General features: G+C 35.3%; 3 protein-coding genes across 3 annotated transcripts; 1 reads left to right on the top strand and 2 right to left on the bottom strand.

The window, feature by feature from the left end:
• The first annotated feature begins 1,626 nt into the window (after positions 1 to 1,626).
• On the top strand, positions 1,627 to 3,997 carry LOC110411946 (protein HAIKU1-like). Its single transcript, XM_021422323.2, has 2 exons — positions 1,627 to 1,804; positions 2,069 to 3,997. Exon 2 carries the CDS (start codon positions 2,527 to 2,529, stop codon positions 3,535 to 3,537), a length of 1,011 nt encoding a protein of 336 aa, XP_021277998.1. The 5' UTR covers positions 1,627 to 1,804; positions 2,069 to 2,526; the 3' UTR covers positions 3,538 to 3,997.
• A 7,417-nt stretch (positions 3,998 to 11,414) lies between these two features.
• Positions 11,415 to 12,429, bottom strand: LOC110416822 (abscisic acid receptor PYR1-like). The gene has a single exon (XM_021428930.2). It carries the CDS (start codon positions 12,376 to 12,378, stop codon positions 11,725 to 11,727), a length of 654 nt encoding a protein of 217 aa, XP_021284605.1. The 5' UTR covers positions 12,379 to 12,429; the 3' UTR covers positions 11,415 to 11,724.
• A 2,332-nt stretch (positions 12,430 to 14,761) lies between these two features.
• Positions 14,762 to 17,004, bottom strand: MSP2 (microspore-specific promoter 2). The gene is made up of 4 exons (XM_021437936.2): positions 16,901 to 17,004; positions 16,644 to 16,784; positions 15,741 to 15,923; positions 14,762 to 14,914 (listed from the first exon to the last, which is right to left on the bottom strand). The coding sequence occupies exons 1-4, from the start codon at positions 16,967 to 16,969 to the stop codon at positions 14,762 to 14,764; spliced, it is 546 nt and encodes a 181-aa protein (XP_021293611.2). The 5' UTR covers positions 16,970 to 17,004.
• Positions 17,005 to 17,110: the final 106 nt, after the last annotated feature.

The following is a 17,110-nucleotide window of genomic DNA, read 5'->3' as shown; positions in this document are numbered from 1 at the left end:
AGGGAAAATGAAATTTGTTCTCATAAAAGATAAGTAATACGGTCAAGTCAGGCTTTGGTTATTATTACATATCTTTTATATATAATAATAACTTTTACATGTGAAAAATAAATAAATCTTGATGCGTAAAATTAATTAAAATCCCAAAACAAAAGGAAATCAAGTACATTTTCTATTATGAACATAATATATATATATATATATATATTAAATTGGAGGGGTTTATATATTAATTATTTGCATGTGGTTAGTGCAAGTACCAATATTAAAATTTACATAATCGTGAGCATTTTTCGTTAATGCTGGAGACCAAGATGCCTTAAGCAACCAACTTGCATGATTCTTATTTATATTCCAAGTGATCATCAATATTAATTAATTGCAAAAAAAAAAAGAAAAATGTTTAACCTCCTATTGACACGTTGGCTACTCATATGGCCTGGAAAACCCGTATGCGACTTTCCCATTTGCCTAACCTTTGCTCTATCCGTCTTCCTTTTTCAATGTTTTTATTAAAATAAAATATATGAGAGAAATATTAAAAAAAAAAAGAAAATAAATTGATTTAATAGAAGCAATAGCTAAACAATTTTGCATGACTTGGTAACGCAAATTTTCCAATATATACAACTTTCTTCTTTACTTTGTATTAATTAGTCATGTGATAAATGATAAATAGAGATATCTCTTATAAAAGGTGACAAATATTTTTTAAATTTTAAAATTCATGTTCTTACCCTCATCTCATCTTAAATTGGTGCGTTGTGAAGTGTGATTATATTATTTATAAATTTTGTATGATTAAATATTAGTAGTTTTCAATTGTTTTAATTATGTCCTATGAGTGTAAAAATATTAATAGTTATATACATTATAATGAATATAATAAAATTAATTAGATATTTTAATAATAATATCACGATTAACATAATTATTAAACAATCGAATAAAATTTTATACACAATATTATGGTTGACAATTTATTTAAATAAGATTAATTTTTTTAAATTTATATTAAACAAGTTATACGAATCAAATCATACAAGATATAAATGTAATAATTTAATAATTTAATAAGTTAAATGGGTGTTAAAATTGATTAAATGAATTTAATTATGTAATTATCATGTCTTGAACTTGTCAACATGATTAATAATTTTAAACACAAATCCACTTAATTTTGTATCGTATGAACTAATGATATCAGAAAATTATAGAATCTAGCTATTACAGCATTTATTATAGAAAAATGATTTTTTGTTCATCATGCACATGTGAAATCAATAAATAAAGGGGCTAAAAAAGTGGAAGAAGAGTCAAAATGATGAGTTGGCAGATATCCATGTGAAGTGGCTGAGTGGACCCACGGCACTGCGATGCGACTGAAAACTAGTAAAAGGTTAGAGAGTAGAAACATCGGCGCTAATTCCGTCTACTTTGACTCTTCCCCCGCTCCCCATAAACATTTAAAAGCCTCCGTATCTATTCTTCGGTTTATTTAACACGTCATTTCGTCGTCACTAAGTTCTGGACCCACCTCCAGGCCCCACGTAACAAAAAAGAAAAATCCCTAAAAATTAAATTTTAAAAAAATGAGAAAGGGGAAAAAATTGTCAAAAATGAAGGTCACTGAATTCATTTCCACATTGACCCACCGCGCACGTTAGTCTCCAGCACCTCCCCCGCTAGCGCTAGGGTTTACTTTCCTTTCTTTTCCTTTGATTTCCCTTTGATTCCATTTTTCTTTCCCTCATTCTAGAAAGAGTAAGAAGGTCTTCACGGGGACTTTTAGAATACAGACCCGGTAATTTTTTCATTGGTGGTTTTTTTTTTGTTTGTAATTTGATTAATTTATCAGTTTTTCTTTTCTCTTTTTACCTGCATTATTTTGTGTGTGTGCTGATCTTGTTCTTGTGATATTGATGGAATTTTATGATGTGGGATTTGATTTATGGGGCTAATTATTTTATAACTGTTTGATGTTTATGTGGTCTGGTTTTCTGGGATTTGCTTATTGAGTGGAAACTTTTGGTGGGTTGATTTTGGGTTTTTTGCCTTTATGATGCAGGAAGCTGACGTTGGGTTTTTGAGGGCAATTCTGAGTGACTAATTTGAAGAACTTAGATTTTAGGGTTTTAGCGTTGGAAGAAAAGGTTGCTCTTGTTCTTGTTGCATAGCAAGTTTAGGTTTGTGTTTGTGACTTTTGGTGGAGATTGAATTGTTATGCGCTTATATTACTGTGAAGAATTTTTATTGTTTGAACTTGGTGTCCCAAAGTTTGAAGGTTTTGAATGACTGCACCCTTGTGGATATCTAGGGAAAATCAAAAGTGCTTCCTGGTCAGGTTTTTGCAGCTTATGCGAAGTTTGAGGTTGTTGTTGTGAAAGATTGCTAGCTGGTGCTTGAGCTTGGATTTTTGAGGTTCTGGGGTATTCTGTTGAAGCTTTTGAATGGTTTGACTTTGTGGCTGTTTGGAAAAATTGGGATTAGTTTCTTGTGGTGCAGTTTGCAGTTTAGTTTTTTGAAATGGATAATTCGAAGAACCGGCATAATGATCATCTGGGTGTGAACAAGATCGGGAAGAATATAAAGAAGAGCCCGTTGCATCAACCTAATTTTGCTAATAATGCAGCTAGGCAGCAGCCTCAGCCTCAGGTTTATAATATAAGCAAGAATGATTTCAGGAACATTGTTCAGCAGCTCACTGGTTCACCTTCACAAGATCCTTTGCCCAGACCACCACAGAATCCACCCAAACCCCAAAGTATGAGGTTGCAGAGAATTAGGCCTCCACCATTGACACCAATCAATCGACCCCATATTCCACCTCCAGTCCCAGTCCCGGTCCCAGCCCCTGCTCATGTACCGGCTCCAGTTCTCCCTCCTGCTCCTTATAACAATAGCTTAGTTAGACCTGGTCAATATGGACCACCATCACCTGCAATGTTGCAACCTATGATGCCTGGAGATGCTTTTTGGGGAAATACAGCTGAATCTCCTATCTCAGCTTATATGCGGTACCTTCAGACTTCTCTTATAGATCCAAGTCCAGTTGGAAACCAAGTTCAACCTCAACTACACCCCCCAGTTCCAGGTCAACCTCAGGCTCTGCCACCATCTTCTGGTTTACTTCCTAGTCCACCAATGCCAGTTCTTCCTTCCCCAAGAGGAGTAAATGGTCCTGTACCACCAATGCCTAATCTCCCTTCTCCACGAATGAATGGTCCTGTTCCACCAATGCCCAATCTTCCATCCCCACGGATGAATGGGCCTGCCCTTTTACCCTCTCCAACTTCTCAATTCCTTTTGCCGTCACCTACTGGTTACATGAATTTGTTGTCCCCCCGCTCACCTTACCCTTTGCTTTCTCCTGGGGTTCAATTTCCTCCAATGACTCCTAATTTTGCTTTTTCACCAATGGGTCAGTCAGGGATTTTAGGTCCAGGGCCTCAACCTCCACCTTCCCCTGGTCTTGTGTTTCCATTATCACCTTCTGGGTTTTTTCCCTTCCCAAGTCCAAGATGGAGGGATCAATAGTCCAAGATATTGCATTATTGTTCTCATCAGTTCCATACTTGTTGAGGAACTGGGAGCTTCTTCATGAAGGTTAATCTCCTTCCGATGGAGGTTCAATTGTGAAAATATAATGTACACTGATGGTGTAAGGGTCTTCTTAAAGTTCTATTTGCTTCTTTTGTTTTCTTTTTTGGTCTTTTACCATGTTGATACCCATTTCCCAAGTTGTCTGCGCTGAGGCTTGTAACAGCTGCAATGCTTTTTGTATTCTTGGACAAGTTTTTCCTAGGAAATAGTGGAGATCGGATAACTCAGTTGGACATCTGGATAGAAGCTGTAACATGAAAGAGCTGTAACCTGTAAGGAGGTAGGATCACAGGCATAAAAAATTTATAGGTAGGCAAATCTAGTTGAAAAATTCTTGTGTAGTTGAACTGTTGTGGATTAAATCCTAATTAGTTTCAGTTAAATTCTTGTTCAATCGGATGGCATGTGGAAATAAAATGTTCAAGCAATTCTTCATTATTTAGTTGTCCATGTTATGCAAAATGAAGGGTGATGGTGTTAGACTCCCTCAAATTTTGCTCAAAATGTATAATTTTTTACTCCTATTGGTGTTGAGTTGCGTATAGTAAACCATTTTCTAATAAAAACTTGCCTTTGATTGATTGCCTACAGGAGAGTCAAATAGAGGAGTAATTATTTTCTTCATATTAGTTCCCTATAGCTCAATGATGCCATTGAGTACTCTCTAATCTGCTATGGGTTCTCCTCGTTTGATTCTTTTGCTTATATTAAATGCTATAGTTTGCCACACGAAGGCTTGTAAAACTCTAGAAAGGAAAGAAGTTGCTACTAACTGCCAGAAGCCCCAGCTCTGGCGCAAATTACTTCTAAGTAACAATAAACTGCTTTCACTGAGGCATTTTGATCTAGCTGTACCTTTGAACGGCCAAATTTTGATATTGCAACCTGTGTCAAATGAGTATGAAGCAGTTCCTTTGATTTGAAGCCAGTATAAATTTTAAATTTTATCTGAGCGTATTTAATCTCTTCATGAACGCTCTTAAAGATGCATTTCTTAACATCGATTTGATGCATTCAAGTTCTTATTCTTAGGTGATTCTGTATTTTCTTTGAGCATCTGCTCAGGGTAAATGGAAGCTGTAGCTGTAATTAAAGCTTCCCTTTCTAATATTGATTTGAATTTATAGATTAGTTCCCCTTTGCATAAATGGTTGGTGTCCCCTCCTCTTGCTATTTTGGCATCTCTAAGTTGAGAATACGAGTCAAGAGGTAAACGTTCACACCATGGAAGAAGATATGTCCGAAGCAAAAGAGAGAATCTTTTGGTTGTGAGACTTTTTAACGTCTATGGTCAACCAAAATAGAGTGGAGGAGTGGTTTACTTTACTGGGTTCCACGACAAATATCGTTTTGTTCGACATTTGCTTGAATCTTTGGACTGTGGGGGATATGTTGAAATTCCCTTATCAGGTTCAAAATTTTTATTATATTAAAATGATGATAAAATTTTTTATATTAATAAAAGTAGAAATATTTTAAAAATTAAAATATAACACAATAATTTATTATTTATTATCAATTACTTTTAAATTAAATATTGATAATTAAATGGTTAATGATAGGAGAATAGGTAGAAGGGAAAACCTTTTACATGCCTTGAGTGAAAGGCAAAGTGTTCCGAGTTTCATTAAAAGCAAAAGTCTTTTGTCTGCTTAGTTCATTTAAGTAAAGTCAGAGTGGAGTTGGTCTCAGATTGGCAGGGCCAGTTTTGAAAGAACAATTTGCAAGTCAGATGTTTCCCTAACCTTGCCTCGGGGAAAGGGGATGGGCTTCCATTAATGGAGCAGGTTTTCTCCATCAGGTTTGGTGGACTGTTTTCCTGTCAAGAAGGGAAGCAAAGGACCATGGAGATGGACCTCAATGAAATCATTGGCATGCTTGTTTTCCTTAACATTGATGCATACATGCTTCATAAAATCTACATTGAAATCATGAAAAGCCTTACCTAAATCCATATAGAACAATTGAATTACTGTAGTTGGAAAAAGATTAAGGGTGACAATTCCAATTAAAATTGATGGCAAAATGGGTAGAGGAAACCTTATATTGCCATACATATTTGCTAAAAATTGAAAGTTGTTTCGTATTTAGAGAGACCACTATATTTGAATGAATTTTACAAGTCAATTAAATTTTAAAAAATGAAAGGTACTAGTACAGAGTTGTTATATTTTTGTAAAGGGAAAAAATAAAGGTGATAACTCTCCTCTCCGTTTCTATTTCTCACTCCCCCTACCAAACAGAATGGTATTATTCCATAATCAAAATTGGGCTTTAGGTGGACATTTATAAATCGGGCCGAAGATCCCAAACTTGGGTCGGGGCCATACTTAGCCAACAGGCCTAAAGCATTTTGGATTGGCATTTAAGGGGAAATGCAAAATGTTTCTTGACCGTAATTTCGTGGTAATTAAAATGCTAATATGCAAAAAAAAAAAATGTTGATTATTTGCTTTTATAAAATAGTATTGCAAACAACTTTTATCATTTGCTGTCGTGTATGATAAGATTACTTGTTCTTTTTAGTAAAAGGTGAAAACTAATTATTGGTTATTTGAAACAAAACGCATGCTGCAAGTTGATTCTTAAATGCATATGGAACTATGTACGTACTGGGTTGCCTTACAAAAGCATAATATTGAGTTGTCCACTTGCTCCCAATAAACTAAAAAGAAACGAAATATCCAACCAGGTTGTCCTCCTAATAATTAAGGATTTAATTTCCCTTTTGATAGTGTCCTCCTATCTACATAGGAATTATGGAAATTAAATTATATAATTTTTCCCATTTTTTCAGTTAATTAACATAGAAAAAACGAGAAATATAAAATATAGAAATATGCTTTAACCATTATAACCTTTATGAAGCAAGTAAAATTCGAGCCATGATTTCACTGCCTTACCTTGCCCATTTGATGTGATGATAAGAAAGAATTAAACAACATCTGAAGATGGCATTGTGAGCGTGGAAGGATTGATGATTATTGAGTCAATTATTTCAAGTGAATCTGACAAAATAAAAAGCAGGATAAAATAAGGGCTGACAAGAGTGTGGCACCCATGGAGGTGGTGGGGGTATGGTATGGTGTTAGAATATTTTCGGCCTCTAACATTTAATTTCAACGACAATGTGCACACGCCCCTGGTTTTCTTCATTGGACTTGGAAGGCCTCTCACTTGGAGATGTGGCCATCACCTTTCTCACCAAAAAAGAACCAATTATTAACCAAAGAAAATCTAGGCAAAGATTCTTTTGGCAAACCACCAAACCAATTTTTTTTCCCCTCTTCCTTCCCTTTCCATCCCTCTCTAAAGCTGCTCTTTGTAGCTTCTGTGCCCCTCTTTTTCCACTCTCTCTTGGACAACACGAATCTTCCTTTCCTTAATTGTCGCAAGTTGGCCACTTGCACTTAAATTGCCCTTTCGCCTACCAAAAGAGGCAAGTCGCTTTCCATGAGACTTTCTTTGTCAAATTGGGGGGTGGGGAGGAAGGGAGGATGGTGCTCCTTCACGTGGCTTAGATTATTAGAAAAAAAATAAATAAAGTCTCCACCAAAATTGTGATCATTATTTAAGTTTTATTTCTTTCTCTCAGATGACCCTCAAGGAATATTAATGTTAGATAGACCAATCACATCCTCTCAAATAATTGGATATTCAGGACCCAAAAAAAAAGGGGGGGGGAGGTTAAGCATATTCCATGATTTCAACTGTTGTTGGCGTCCAAAGGCATTTTCCATTCGGGAAATCACTCTTCAAAGGGAGCTGCCTGCCCTCGCCCCCACTTTCTAATCTTATCCAATCCGGCTGAGGATAAAGACACTGCATGCAATACTATGTCTAGTTTTTAAGCTTTGTCTGTGATTCTATATTTTATCATAGGCATGCACTCAAAGATTTGGATCATAGGATTGATTTTCATATTTTTTCGACCGATAAAACAAGCTAGCTGTCTATTTTAACCAAATTTTCTGTGTGTTAATTGTATAAACTATTTCAATATTTCAAACAAAAAAAATTTACTCAATTATTTACATATATAAAGTCTCAAAATATCAGAAGAGGAATTTGTCTCATATAACAAGTTTTGCATAATTGGCCCAAAAAACAAATCAAATAAATCAGTGAACAATATTGTTCAAAGTATTACTAGTGTTAAAAATGTTGGCAAATATTCATATTACCTCATAATTTTTTAATCTGTTCGAATGTTCCAAATTAATTATACTATATAGATATATAGATTGATACATTATATCTATCTCTATATCTAATATTTGCATTTTCTTTCCTTCACATTTTCCATATGAACTAAATACATATGGACTTTGGTTTTGTTGGTTCTTAAAATGATATTGAAATAGCTAGATGTTTCAGTGAAATAGAAATACCAAAGAGCCTTAGCATGCCTTATTATCTCTCTTTTTTATTTGGAATAGAGATGATTGTAACTAAGACCATTTTTTTGCAGGTAAGATTTGGTCTTGTGCTCGTTAATTATTATTATTTTGAACAAACAAGTCTTACTGCTGATCGAGTAGGATAATTTCCAACCAGCAGCATGGGTAAGAAAATAAAAAAAATACCAAAAATTACACCCATAATACAAAGTAAAATTGTTGTATAAGACGCTGATCAATACCTAGAATATGAATGGCTTTGGAAACAAAACAAAATTTAAGCTCCAAAACATCATGAGAAGAAGGGCAGCCAATGGTTATATCACAAGGAACAAAAAACAATTGTTATATCGTAATATGTAATAAATGCTTGCTTAATTACCTATCTCTTTTTATTTATACCTAACCGGACAATTGTCCAAAGAATGTTGGAGTTGGGATTTGATATTTGTGCTATCCAACTCTCTACGTATTTCAACATTTGGTTTATTGATTGATATATAATCGTTTATTTAAAAAGTAAATTGGAATACTCTTTCTCTCAATTGAAAAAAAAAAAAATCTTCAACATTGTTTTCACCAACATATCCCTAAATATGTAGAACTCAATGGAAGAAACCTTTTTTTAATTTGCATGTTTAATTTATGGACAGCACAGAGTTTGAATAATTCCAATTGAGCATCTTTGATTGTATTTTTTTTTCATGCCAAAGGCAATTTTGCAACAATGTTTAAAGTTTAGAATTTTGTTTTTATATATAAGCTTGCACCCAATTGAGCTTCACTATTAAGTTTTGCTAACGAGTGTACATTCTTTGAGATTATCATATATTAAGTAAATCAACTTATATTTGGTGTAATGTTTATTTATCAGCGTATACATTTCAAACACTGTCAATGGACGAGACGTTATAGATTACTAGATGAAAAGAAATCCAATAATAAAATCCATAAAGAACAAGCCATGGCAGGGAGCTTCATGCATGTCGTGCATGTGCTGTCTGCTTCACTACCACAAAAGGATAGTTTTTGAATACAAATTAACTATAAGGAATGAGATCACTAATTACCCTTCAGAAAAACATAATAGAATCCATAAAGGAAAAAAAAAAAACGAAACTTAAGAAGACGCAATTTTTGTAAGTGTGAACCCCTTATGATGCTCAATACACCTTTTGATTTATCATCAAACACTGCCAATTACCTTGATAGTTGAATTTTCATTTTTCTGTGTTCATATGGCGAAGATATAATTAAGTGAAGTCTTCACCAATCTCGTGTCTCTAAGAAAACTAAGCTGCATTGATTGCCCTGCATATTACTACTTATTAAATATATCTGACCGGCAACTGTATGATAATGAAACCTTATCTGCCTTAAGAAGACCTTTACGTTACTCAAATAGTCAACATGCCATGAAAATGCACCTAAACCCTAGGGTTTTAAATTTCAACAGAAAATGTATACACTCTCAAATCACAATATACAGCTATAATATTATTTAGGCTTCATTCATTTTTGGCCTCTCAAGTAATTAAAACATAGCTTAGTGATAACAAAGATTTACCTCTGCAAACACAAATTTATATCCTCCTTGCAAAAACAATAAATAAAGAAGAAAGAAGAAGAGGAGGAAGAGGAAGGAATTCTACCGGAACAGAAAGAAAGTAATTGAAGCAGCAAATCATTGGCGAGTAAACCAGATATCCTTGACCTCAGCCTGTTCAAAGCATATCTGAACTAAAGAAAATAATATGGCATTAAACAAACCTTTCCTTGTCACCCTGCATTCAGCCATAATTTACCCAGAGACAGAAAACAGAAAACGTTTAAAAGAAGAATGGCTAGACCCTAAAAAAGGAAAAACAAAATAGTAAAATAAGAGAAACACAAGGCATACATTGCCATGTTCCCAGACAAAATTAGGTGAATTTTAGGTGTCGCCAGCAGGAAAGATAGAACTCAGTTCAGACCTGTGCCAGTTAAAACTCAGACTCCATTAATGATCAGAGTCAACCTAGCTACCTCTCCCTTCTATTCCATTCCATTCCATGTCCGCTCTGATCTTGAACCATCTCGATCAACGTCTATCTTTCCATCGTGAAATCCACACTTGGCCGAATTTCATCCTTGCATATATATTATTCACGGATATAATTCCACCGTTGTACCTAACATATTTTCTTACCGATAAATCGCGTCCAATCTCTGAATCTGAAAACTCAGCCAACAACATGGAGACCATGACAGTTTTGCTTAAATATAGTCATGGCCCAAACAATATAGTAAACACTACGATGATCTCGAGTTAGAATCCCAACAATGTCAGAGCCGGCATGAACTAAGACTATGATGCCGGGAAAAACCCCACCGATGACAATGAAACATCAAAATCATGACACTGATAGTAGCTGTTGTTAATAATGGACTGTGCATGATTGCCATCGGACGGTCTATGTCATTTGTAGACAACAACGTGAGGGTCAGTGCGGGTATAAAGAAACAGTTAGGGGGAGTCGAGACCTTTTGGCATGGAAAAAACGGCTTTTTCTTTTTTTTAATCCTTAGCTTAAAATAGAAAATGGGGCTGCACGAACTTACCAGAAACGACCCTTTTGATATATTTCTTTTAGCCTGCCAATAATTCCAGCATACTTTACCTAATTTAACTGTTGTACTACTCTCACCCTTTTTTTTTCCTTTCTTTCTTTCTGTCCCTTTCTCTGTAGATTCCTGATGTGGAAAAAAAGCAGTCCCACCTGACGCAACTGGTGGTTCATTGCTCTTTTCCTAGACGGGGACCATGGCCTAGGGACTAGCCTCAGGCCACTCCCTTAGTAGCCAATATTCTTTCATTCCATGTAGAGTGTCTGATTGCTTTGTGCCTTGTTTATAGATAGCGAGACATGAAATCGTGGAGGGCTCATCTCATCCCATTTTCTTATTATCAAAGAATGAGTGCAGAAGACAAAACAGCCTAGATGAAATTTTTAGACAATCATAGGTTCAATGCATTTTTCTAACATCTTCGAAGAATTATAAACGGGGAAATCATTTCCCGTATTGTGTATGGTGTAGAATAAAGAAGGAATACGAATACGAATACGAAAACGAAATTATCCTTATCATTCAGTTAATATATATATAGTAGAAACAATCATATTGATGTTATGAATAGTATTGAAAGATATGATCACAAAATTAGATTCTTGAGATATTGAAGGGATAGTCAAAAGCACATATTTGACAAAAAAAAATATTGGAGGGAGCTGACGCATATAAGACAGCTGCTTTTGTCTTAATTCATGGTATTTAAAACAAATAAAAGAAGTGAAAAAAAATATTGGCTCTCAAAGTAGAGATTCGTAGCCAACTATTGCTTCCTTGATTTGATCACCACTTTGCACTACATTTAATGCTAATTAAAAAAATTAAAACCAGAATTGCATCAATATTGTTCAAGTGAAAAACATTTCTGTACAAACGCATTGACTCAAACGCCCTTACCATATATGTATCCACAGTCCACACCCACATCCCAGTCAATCTACTGACAGAGAGGATATTCCGGTAATTTCACAGAGGGGGTTAACCCAAACGCATTAAAATTAGAAAAATTAAAGAAAAAACATAACCCATCAAAAACACACAAAGAAAAGCGAGAGAAACAAAGAAGAAAGGTACAATTTTTTTTCTTCTCTATATTTTTTTTCCGCCCTTTTCACATCACCTGTGATTTACGACCGTCACCATCACGCGCTAAGCCTTCGGTGACGGTGGCCAGCTTCTGCAAGTTCAACTTGACAACAGTATCGGCAAACAGCCGCGTGTCTTCGTCCGTATTCCCTTCTGGAACATCAACAACGTACGATTCCAAAACGATGGTCCAGATCCTCCCGTCACGCTGGAAACCATGCACCGTAGTCACCGACCTGTAATTCCTTAACCGATGCTCCCCTCCAATGATACTGAAACCCGTGACCTGTCGGTCATCATCTAAGATATCGAGTCTCTCGGTGCTGGTGGCAGCCGGTAACCCGGAGATCACGTTGACGTCACGCGTGCAACCCACGACCATTCGGAAACCTTCTTTCACCGTGCAGCTCTTGATGAAGTGTTTGTACGTCTGGGGTTTATCGAAACGGCGGACGACGGACCAAACTACGTCGTGCGGGGCGTTGATAGGTTGGGCTAATAAGGAAGAACATTTGCCTGGACCCACCGAGTAGGTGTGGAACTGAGTGATGGAAGGGATTAGGTCGCAGAACTCGTCGTGGGTTAACCCGGTGGGGATGGTGAGGTGGTGGGTGGTAGGTTTGGAGTCGGGTCCTGCGTTGGGCATTGAAGAGGAAGGTTCGGGTTTTGGGTCTGCCATCGGAGGAGGGAAAAGGCAAGAGCAAGAAATGGGGAAGGGGTTTATTGGGGGCTTATAAGGGAAAGGGATTATGGGGAATGGTGGAGGGCAAAATAGGAAGTGAGAAATGAATATTTAATTGTTTTTATAAATTAAAAATGAAAAGGGTCTGATCGGGGTGGCCAGCAGGTGAAGGAGACAGGTGGGTTTGGGCTCAGAGGATTTGATGTTGGTTGCTTGACAGATCAACCTGCCTTTCAACATATTGCAAAACTAGAGCTCAGAAAATCCATGTTGTTTCTTTTATTTATTATTATTATTAAAAACAAGATTAAATCCTTATTTAAACAAAAATAAATATTATTATTAATAATGAAAATTAATTGCAAACACCTATAATTTAATCCAATTATACACTACATAAATAAATTATAGTTGTTCAAAAAGTCAACCCTTTCGAGTTAAGAAAACCTCAAGCTTGACTGGATTAATTATAAAATTCGAGACTTAAGATTTTTTATTTTAATTTTTGAGATTTACATTTGTATTTAAAAAATATAACTGAGTTATTCGAACTCAATTCCATTATAATGAATTGAAATTCTACTTACAATCAAATCCTCTTGACGTCAAACTTTGAATAGAAAATGTAAACAAACTTTTGTTTTTACTCCGAATAAAGACAAATTAAAAAATACGTTTGAGCTTAGTATTATGCTTGCTCAATTCCTATTACCTTTGAGAAATATAGTAATTATTTTATGTGAATATTAGTGTGCGGTTCGTCTTCCAAGTATTATGTTTTAGATGATATGTTTACAGCATAGTAATAAGCATTATAATTATAAAAAAATTATTAAAAATATTTTTCAATATTCAATAAATAATTTTAATACAAATAAACAAACAAATGTTTAATCATATATATTCATATACATATAAGTATGTTTAATTGTTTATAGAAGAGCAAGAAAAAGATTTGAATTATAAGTTTTGTTTAATTGTAGTTTCCTAGTTCGTTGGAAACGATGGGATGAGAACAACCGCACTGCCCCAGCACCCAAGGTGAAGGGAGGTAACATGGGAAAAGCAGCCGCCAGCGGCAGAGACAACGTGACAGATATAGACTGTTGTACAGTATTTCCAATTTTAATTATAAATATAATTAAAGGTTATTATGATTTGGTTTTCTCGTTGGGCTGCTTTCTTACATCCTACTGTCAAAGTCACTTCCAATGATACAAACAAAATTGCTTTTGGGCCATTAATTTCCTTCTCAAAGAGATAAAAACATAAGTGCCCAGAAATTTATCTCAAATTGCCTCTTTCACATTAATCAAAACCATTATTTGATTAATTAATTACCATGCGAGAACGATGGCCTGCTTTGGAAAAGAAAATACGGCGTCCACATCATTCCACGGCTAATCCAGCTAAGCAAACCGATTCCTTTGTAATTTGTATACATCCACAAATAGTTCAACCCTCAGTGTATAATTTTTTAAAACAAAACTTATCGTCTCATCTAAATTTCCTTTGTTGACCCCAATTATATTTGAAACAGGCAAATTGATCGTCTCTCGATTAAAACAATGCTAAACATTAATTATAATTTTTTCGTGTGGACATCAAGCATCCAACCAGCTTTTGTTTCCATGACTTCTTGTTCCCTTTCAATATTTTACTCATTTACATTTGTTTTTTTTCTTAAAAGGGTTGTCATTTTTTGCCATATCTTTCCAACGACTGCGTAAGAAAAGTTGACAGGAGAATGTGAGAGATTGGTGCAAATGGCTCTAGCCTTAGTCCCATTGATGAGACATGATGTTGAATTTCCCATATGTGTCTAAATTCTGTCTAATTGGTTTGCTGATATCTTTAAATTACCCAAAAAGTAGCCAAGCAAAGAATAATTTAGGCTTCGTCTATTGGGTTTTTTTTTTTTTAGTATTGTCATAAGAGGTCAAGCTCTAAGAAGGAATCAACTCCCTCATCCTTTGAGGCTTCCAATTAACTGATCAAGCCAGTTGCTTTGCATCAATGATTCCAAATTGTTTTTCTGAAATTTGGGTTCGTTGAATCTTGAAGTGAAGTAGCTGTCTGCTTGCAATTTATGTTGCTATTTGACTTGTAAAGCATGGAAGGTCCAGTTTTCCATGAGAGAAGCCTTGGACTTCAATGAAAACCCACTTGAAGACAATTCGATGTTAGGCATCTTTCTTTGTTTATTGGCGGGAGGGAAAGAGAAATACACCTACAAGATCTTAATAAATAAATTCATTGCAACCCTGGCTTAATTGAGATCATAGCAACCAATGGGACTAATTAATTAGAGAATTGAAGTTGCATTATCCAAATGTGTCATTGGACAAGAAACGTAAGCTTGGAGAAAAAGGCAGGTTAATTAGCAACCTAATATTTTCCAATGCGACCACTTGGGAGATACCTTCTTCCCAGTTTTGCTTACTTTTTCTTTCTTGCCCCACCTTTTGTTCCCAACTTGCTGCTTAAGAGGGTTTGGATCTTTCTTCTTTTGTAGCATTGCCTCAGATTCTTCCTGTACAAAAAAAAAATGCCAATTGAATTATATTCATATTTTTGTGACATACAAAAGCCAACAGTGCAGTACATCCCATCAGAATTCTATTCAGAAAGAGAATTTCAATACAAGAATTTGAGATAAAGAAGCCAAATACAAGTAGAATTGATTAATGGTTGATGGTATATAAACGTACGTATGATTCTTCGGACCAATTATTAGGTCCAGACTGTCCACACTTGACCTAAACAAAAAGATCCCAAATCAGATGATCTGCTTGGATATATATGCCTAGCTCCATGTGGAAATGCCTGATCTGGATCATATGATAGAGTAGGAACATAGAGCTCACTTTGGCCAAACAAAAGATCATGAAGACAGAAGCAGATGTAGACTCAAATTAAAGGTAAATCAAATCATCATTGGCTTCATTAATTATCACCATACAAATTAGTCAAAGATAATGCACATAATCAAATGTACTTTGTGAAATTTCTTACATATCAATGAGAGAAGGGCAATGAGAGAAAATCATTGCCAATAACTTTAAAGTGGAAAAAATATTTTGAAATAAAGCCTTCTTTGCTTCAACTCTCAAAGGGTAAAAAATTTTGATCAGCCAACTGTGGCTAATAATAATATCGCCATATGGACTTGCGCGATCAATTCATCAAGATAACATCTGAACACTTAATTTTTTGGCCAAAAGTGAAATATAATATGAATAAACTAAAATAATGGGGTGTCAAGATTCCTAATGAGGTTGTTTAACAATGATTATTTAAACCATAGTTTTATTTTTGTCTTTGTCGGTGCGAGGAGAATATTCAGAGACACTAATTACCTGAATTTCAGGCCTGGTGAACAGGACTTGATGAGGTGGCTGTTTGTGAGCTTGATTTGAGTTGATGAAAGTAGGCAATGAGCGAGATATTGGTTGCCCTCTGGATCCTAGGCTGGAAGATGCATAACCAGATGTTGATGTTGAAGTGCTAGATGTGCTACTGGATTCCAACTCTAAGCATAGCTAAAACAAGGAGAACAAAATAAGCAAGATTATCAATGAAGGGAAAAATATAACTTTGTGGTGTTAAATTATTCTATGCTAGTCAATGAAGGGAAAAAAAAAATCATAACATTGTCTTCTGGTACCTAATTTTAAAGAGTGCAAGTTTTCTGCATGATGATTGGAAGACAATATTTCAGTATGCTGCAATTTGTACTGATCTGGAAATGAGGTGTAGCCACGGTGTTTAAGCAAAAACATGATGACTGACCATTTTAACCAGGAAGGGTACTGTTCAAGGCAGGTTTAGTAAGGACCCTGATTGACTTGAATCTTTCTTATAAATGAACTTGACCTTAAGTTGCTGTCAGGAGCCAGCGAGAGCTAAAAGTGTTACTAGGGGTGGGGTCAAGCTTAATATCAAGTTGATGTATTGTAATCAAAATATATCCTTGCATTAAAAGGCGAATCAAATCATTCCAAATTTTCTATTCATCCCACTACTCTTGTCAAAATCCCCATTCCACATGAGATCAAGCCGAAATTTCAGAATGATTTCCCAACCTTAATTTGTGATATGCACGAAGACCAAACCACCTTTGAAGGCTTGAAACACGACCATCATCGTTGATTTAAAGGGCATAATCTCAATAACTGTATTTCCTTAATTTTCTTTTCCCAAAACACTGGTTTTGTTTCTTTTTTAATGAAATTTTTTTAAAAAAAAACCATTGCTTTTACCTGGAAAAGTCTATGTTCAAGAGATGTCACCCTGTCCAACAACGACCCTTTGAAGTAAGCCTCCCTCATTGCCAAATCTAATGGCATGCATTCTTTTTCCATTCCTTTCTGCAAACTTCGTTTTCCTTCTAAATACTTCATCTGTGTTGAAGAGAATTCGTAATGAAAAAAAAAAAAAACCAAAAACAAAAACAAGCATAAAAGTGGAAGCCACTGCAAGTAATATTTGGTATGTTATGATAGAGGGAGAAACTCACAATGAAATCCAAATGATCCAACCTGGAGGCAAGAGTCATAGAGGAGTGAGATCTTCTTCCATTTTCCATTTTCTTTTATTTTGGGATGAGATTTGCGCTTTGGGTTGAGATCATTGAACAAGTGTTTTAAGGTAGTTTATCTGTGCAGAGCTATTAACTCTGGAACGGTTACATATGCCCTCCTTTTCAGTCAGCCATGCGCTAGTTTGT

The sequence above is a fragment of the Theobroma umbraticum genome, unplaced genomic scaffold, assembly GCF_002168275.2.
Source record: "Theobroma umbraticum cultivar Fairchild unplaced genomic scaffold, ASM216827v3 scaffold_30.0, whole genome shotgun sequence".
In the NCBI taxonomy this organism is placed as follows: Eukaryota; Viridiplantae; Streptophyta; class Magnoliopsida; order Malvales; family Malvaceae; genus Theobroma; species Theobroma umbraticum.
This window is presented reverse-complemented; position numbering and strand designations above follow the sequence as displayed.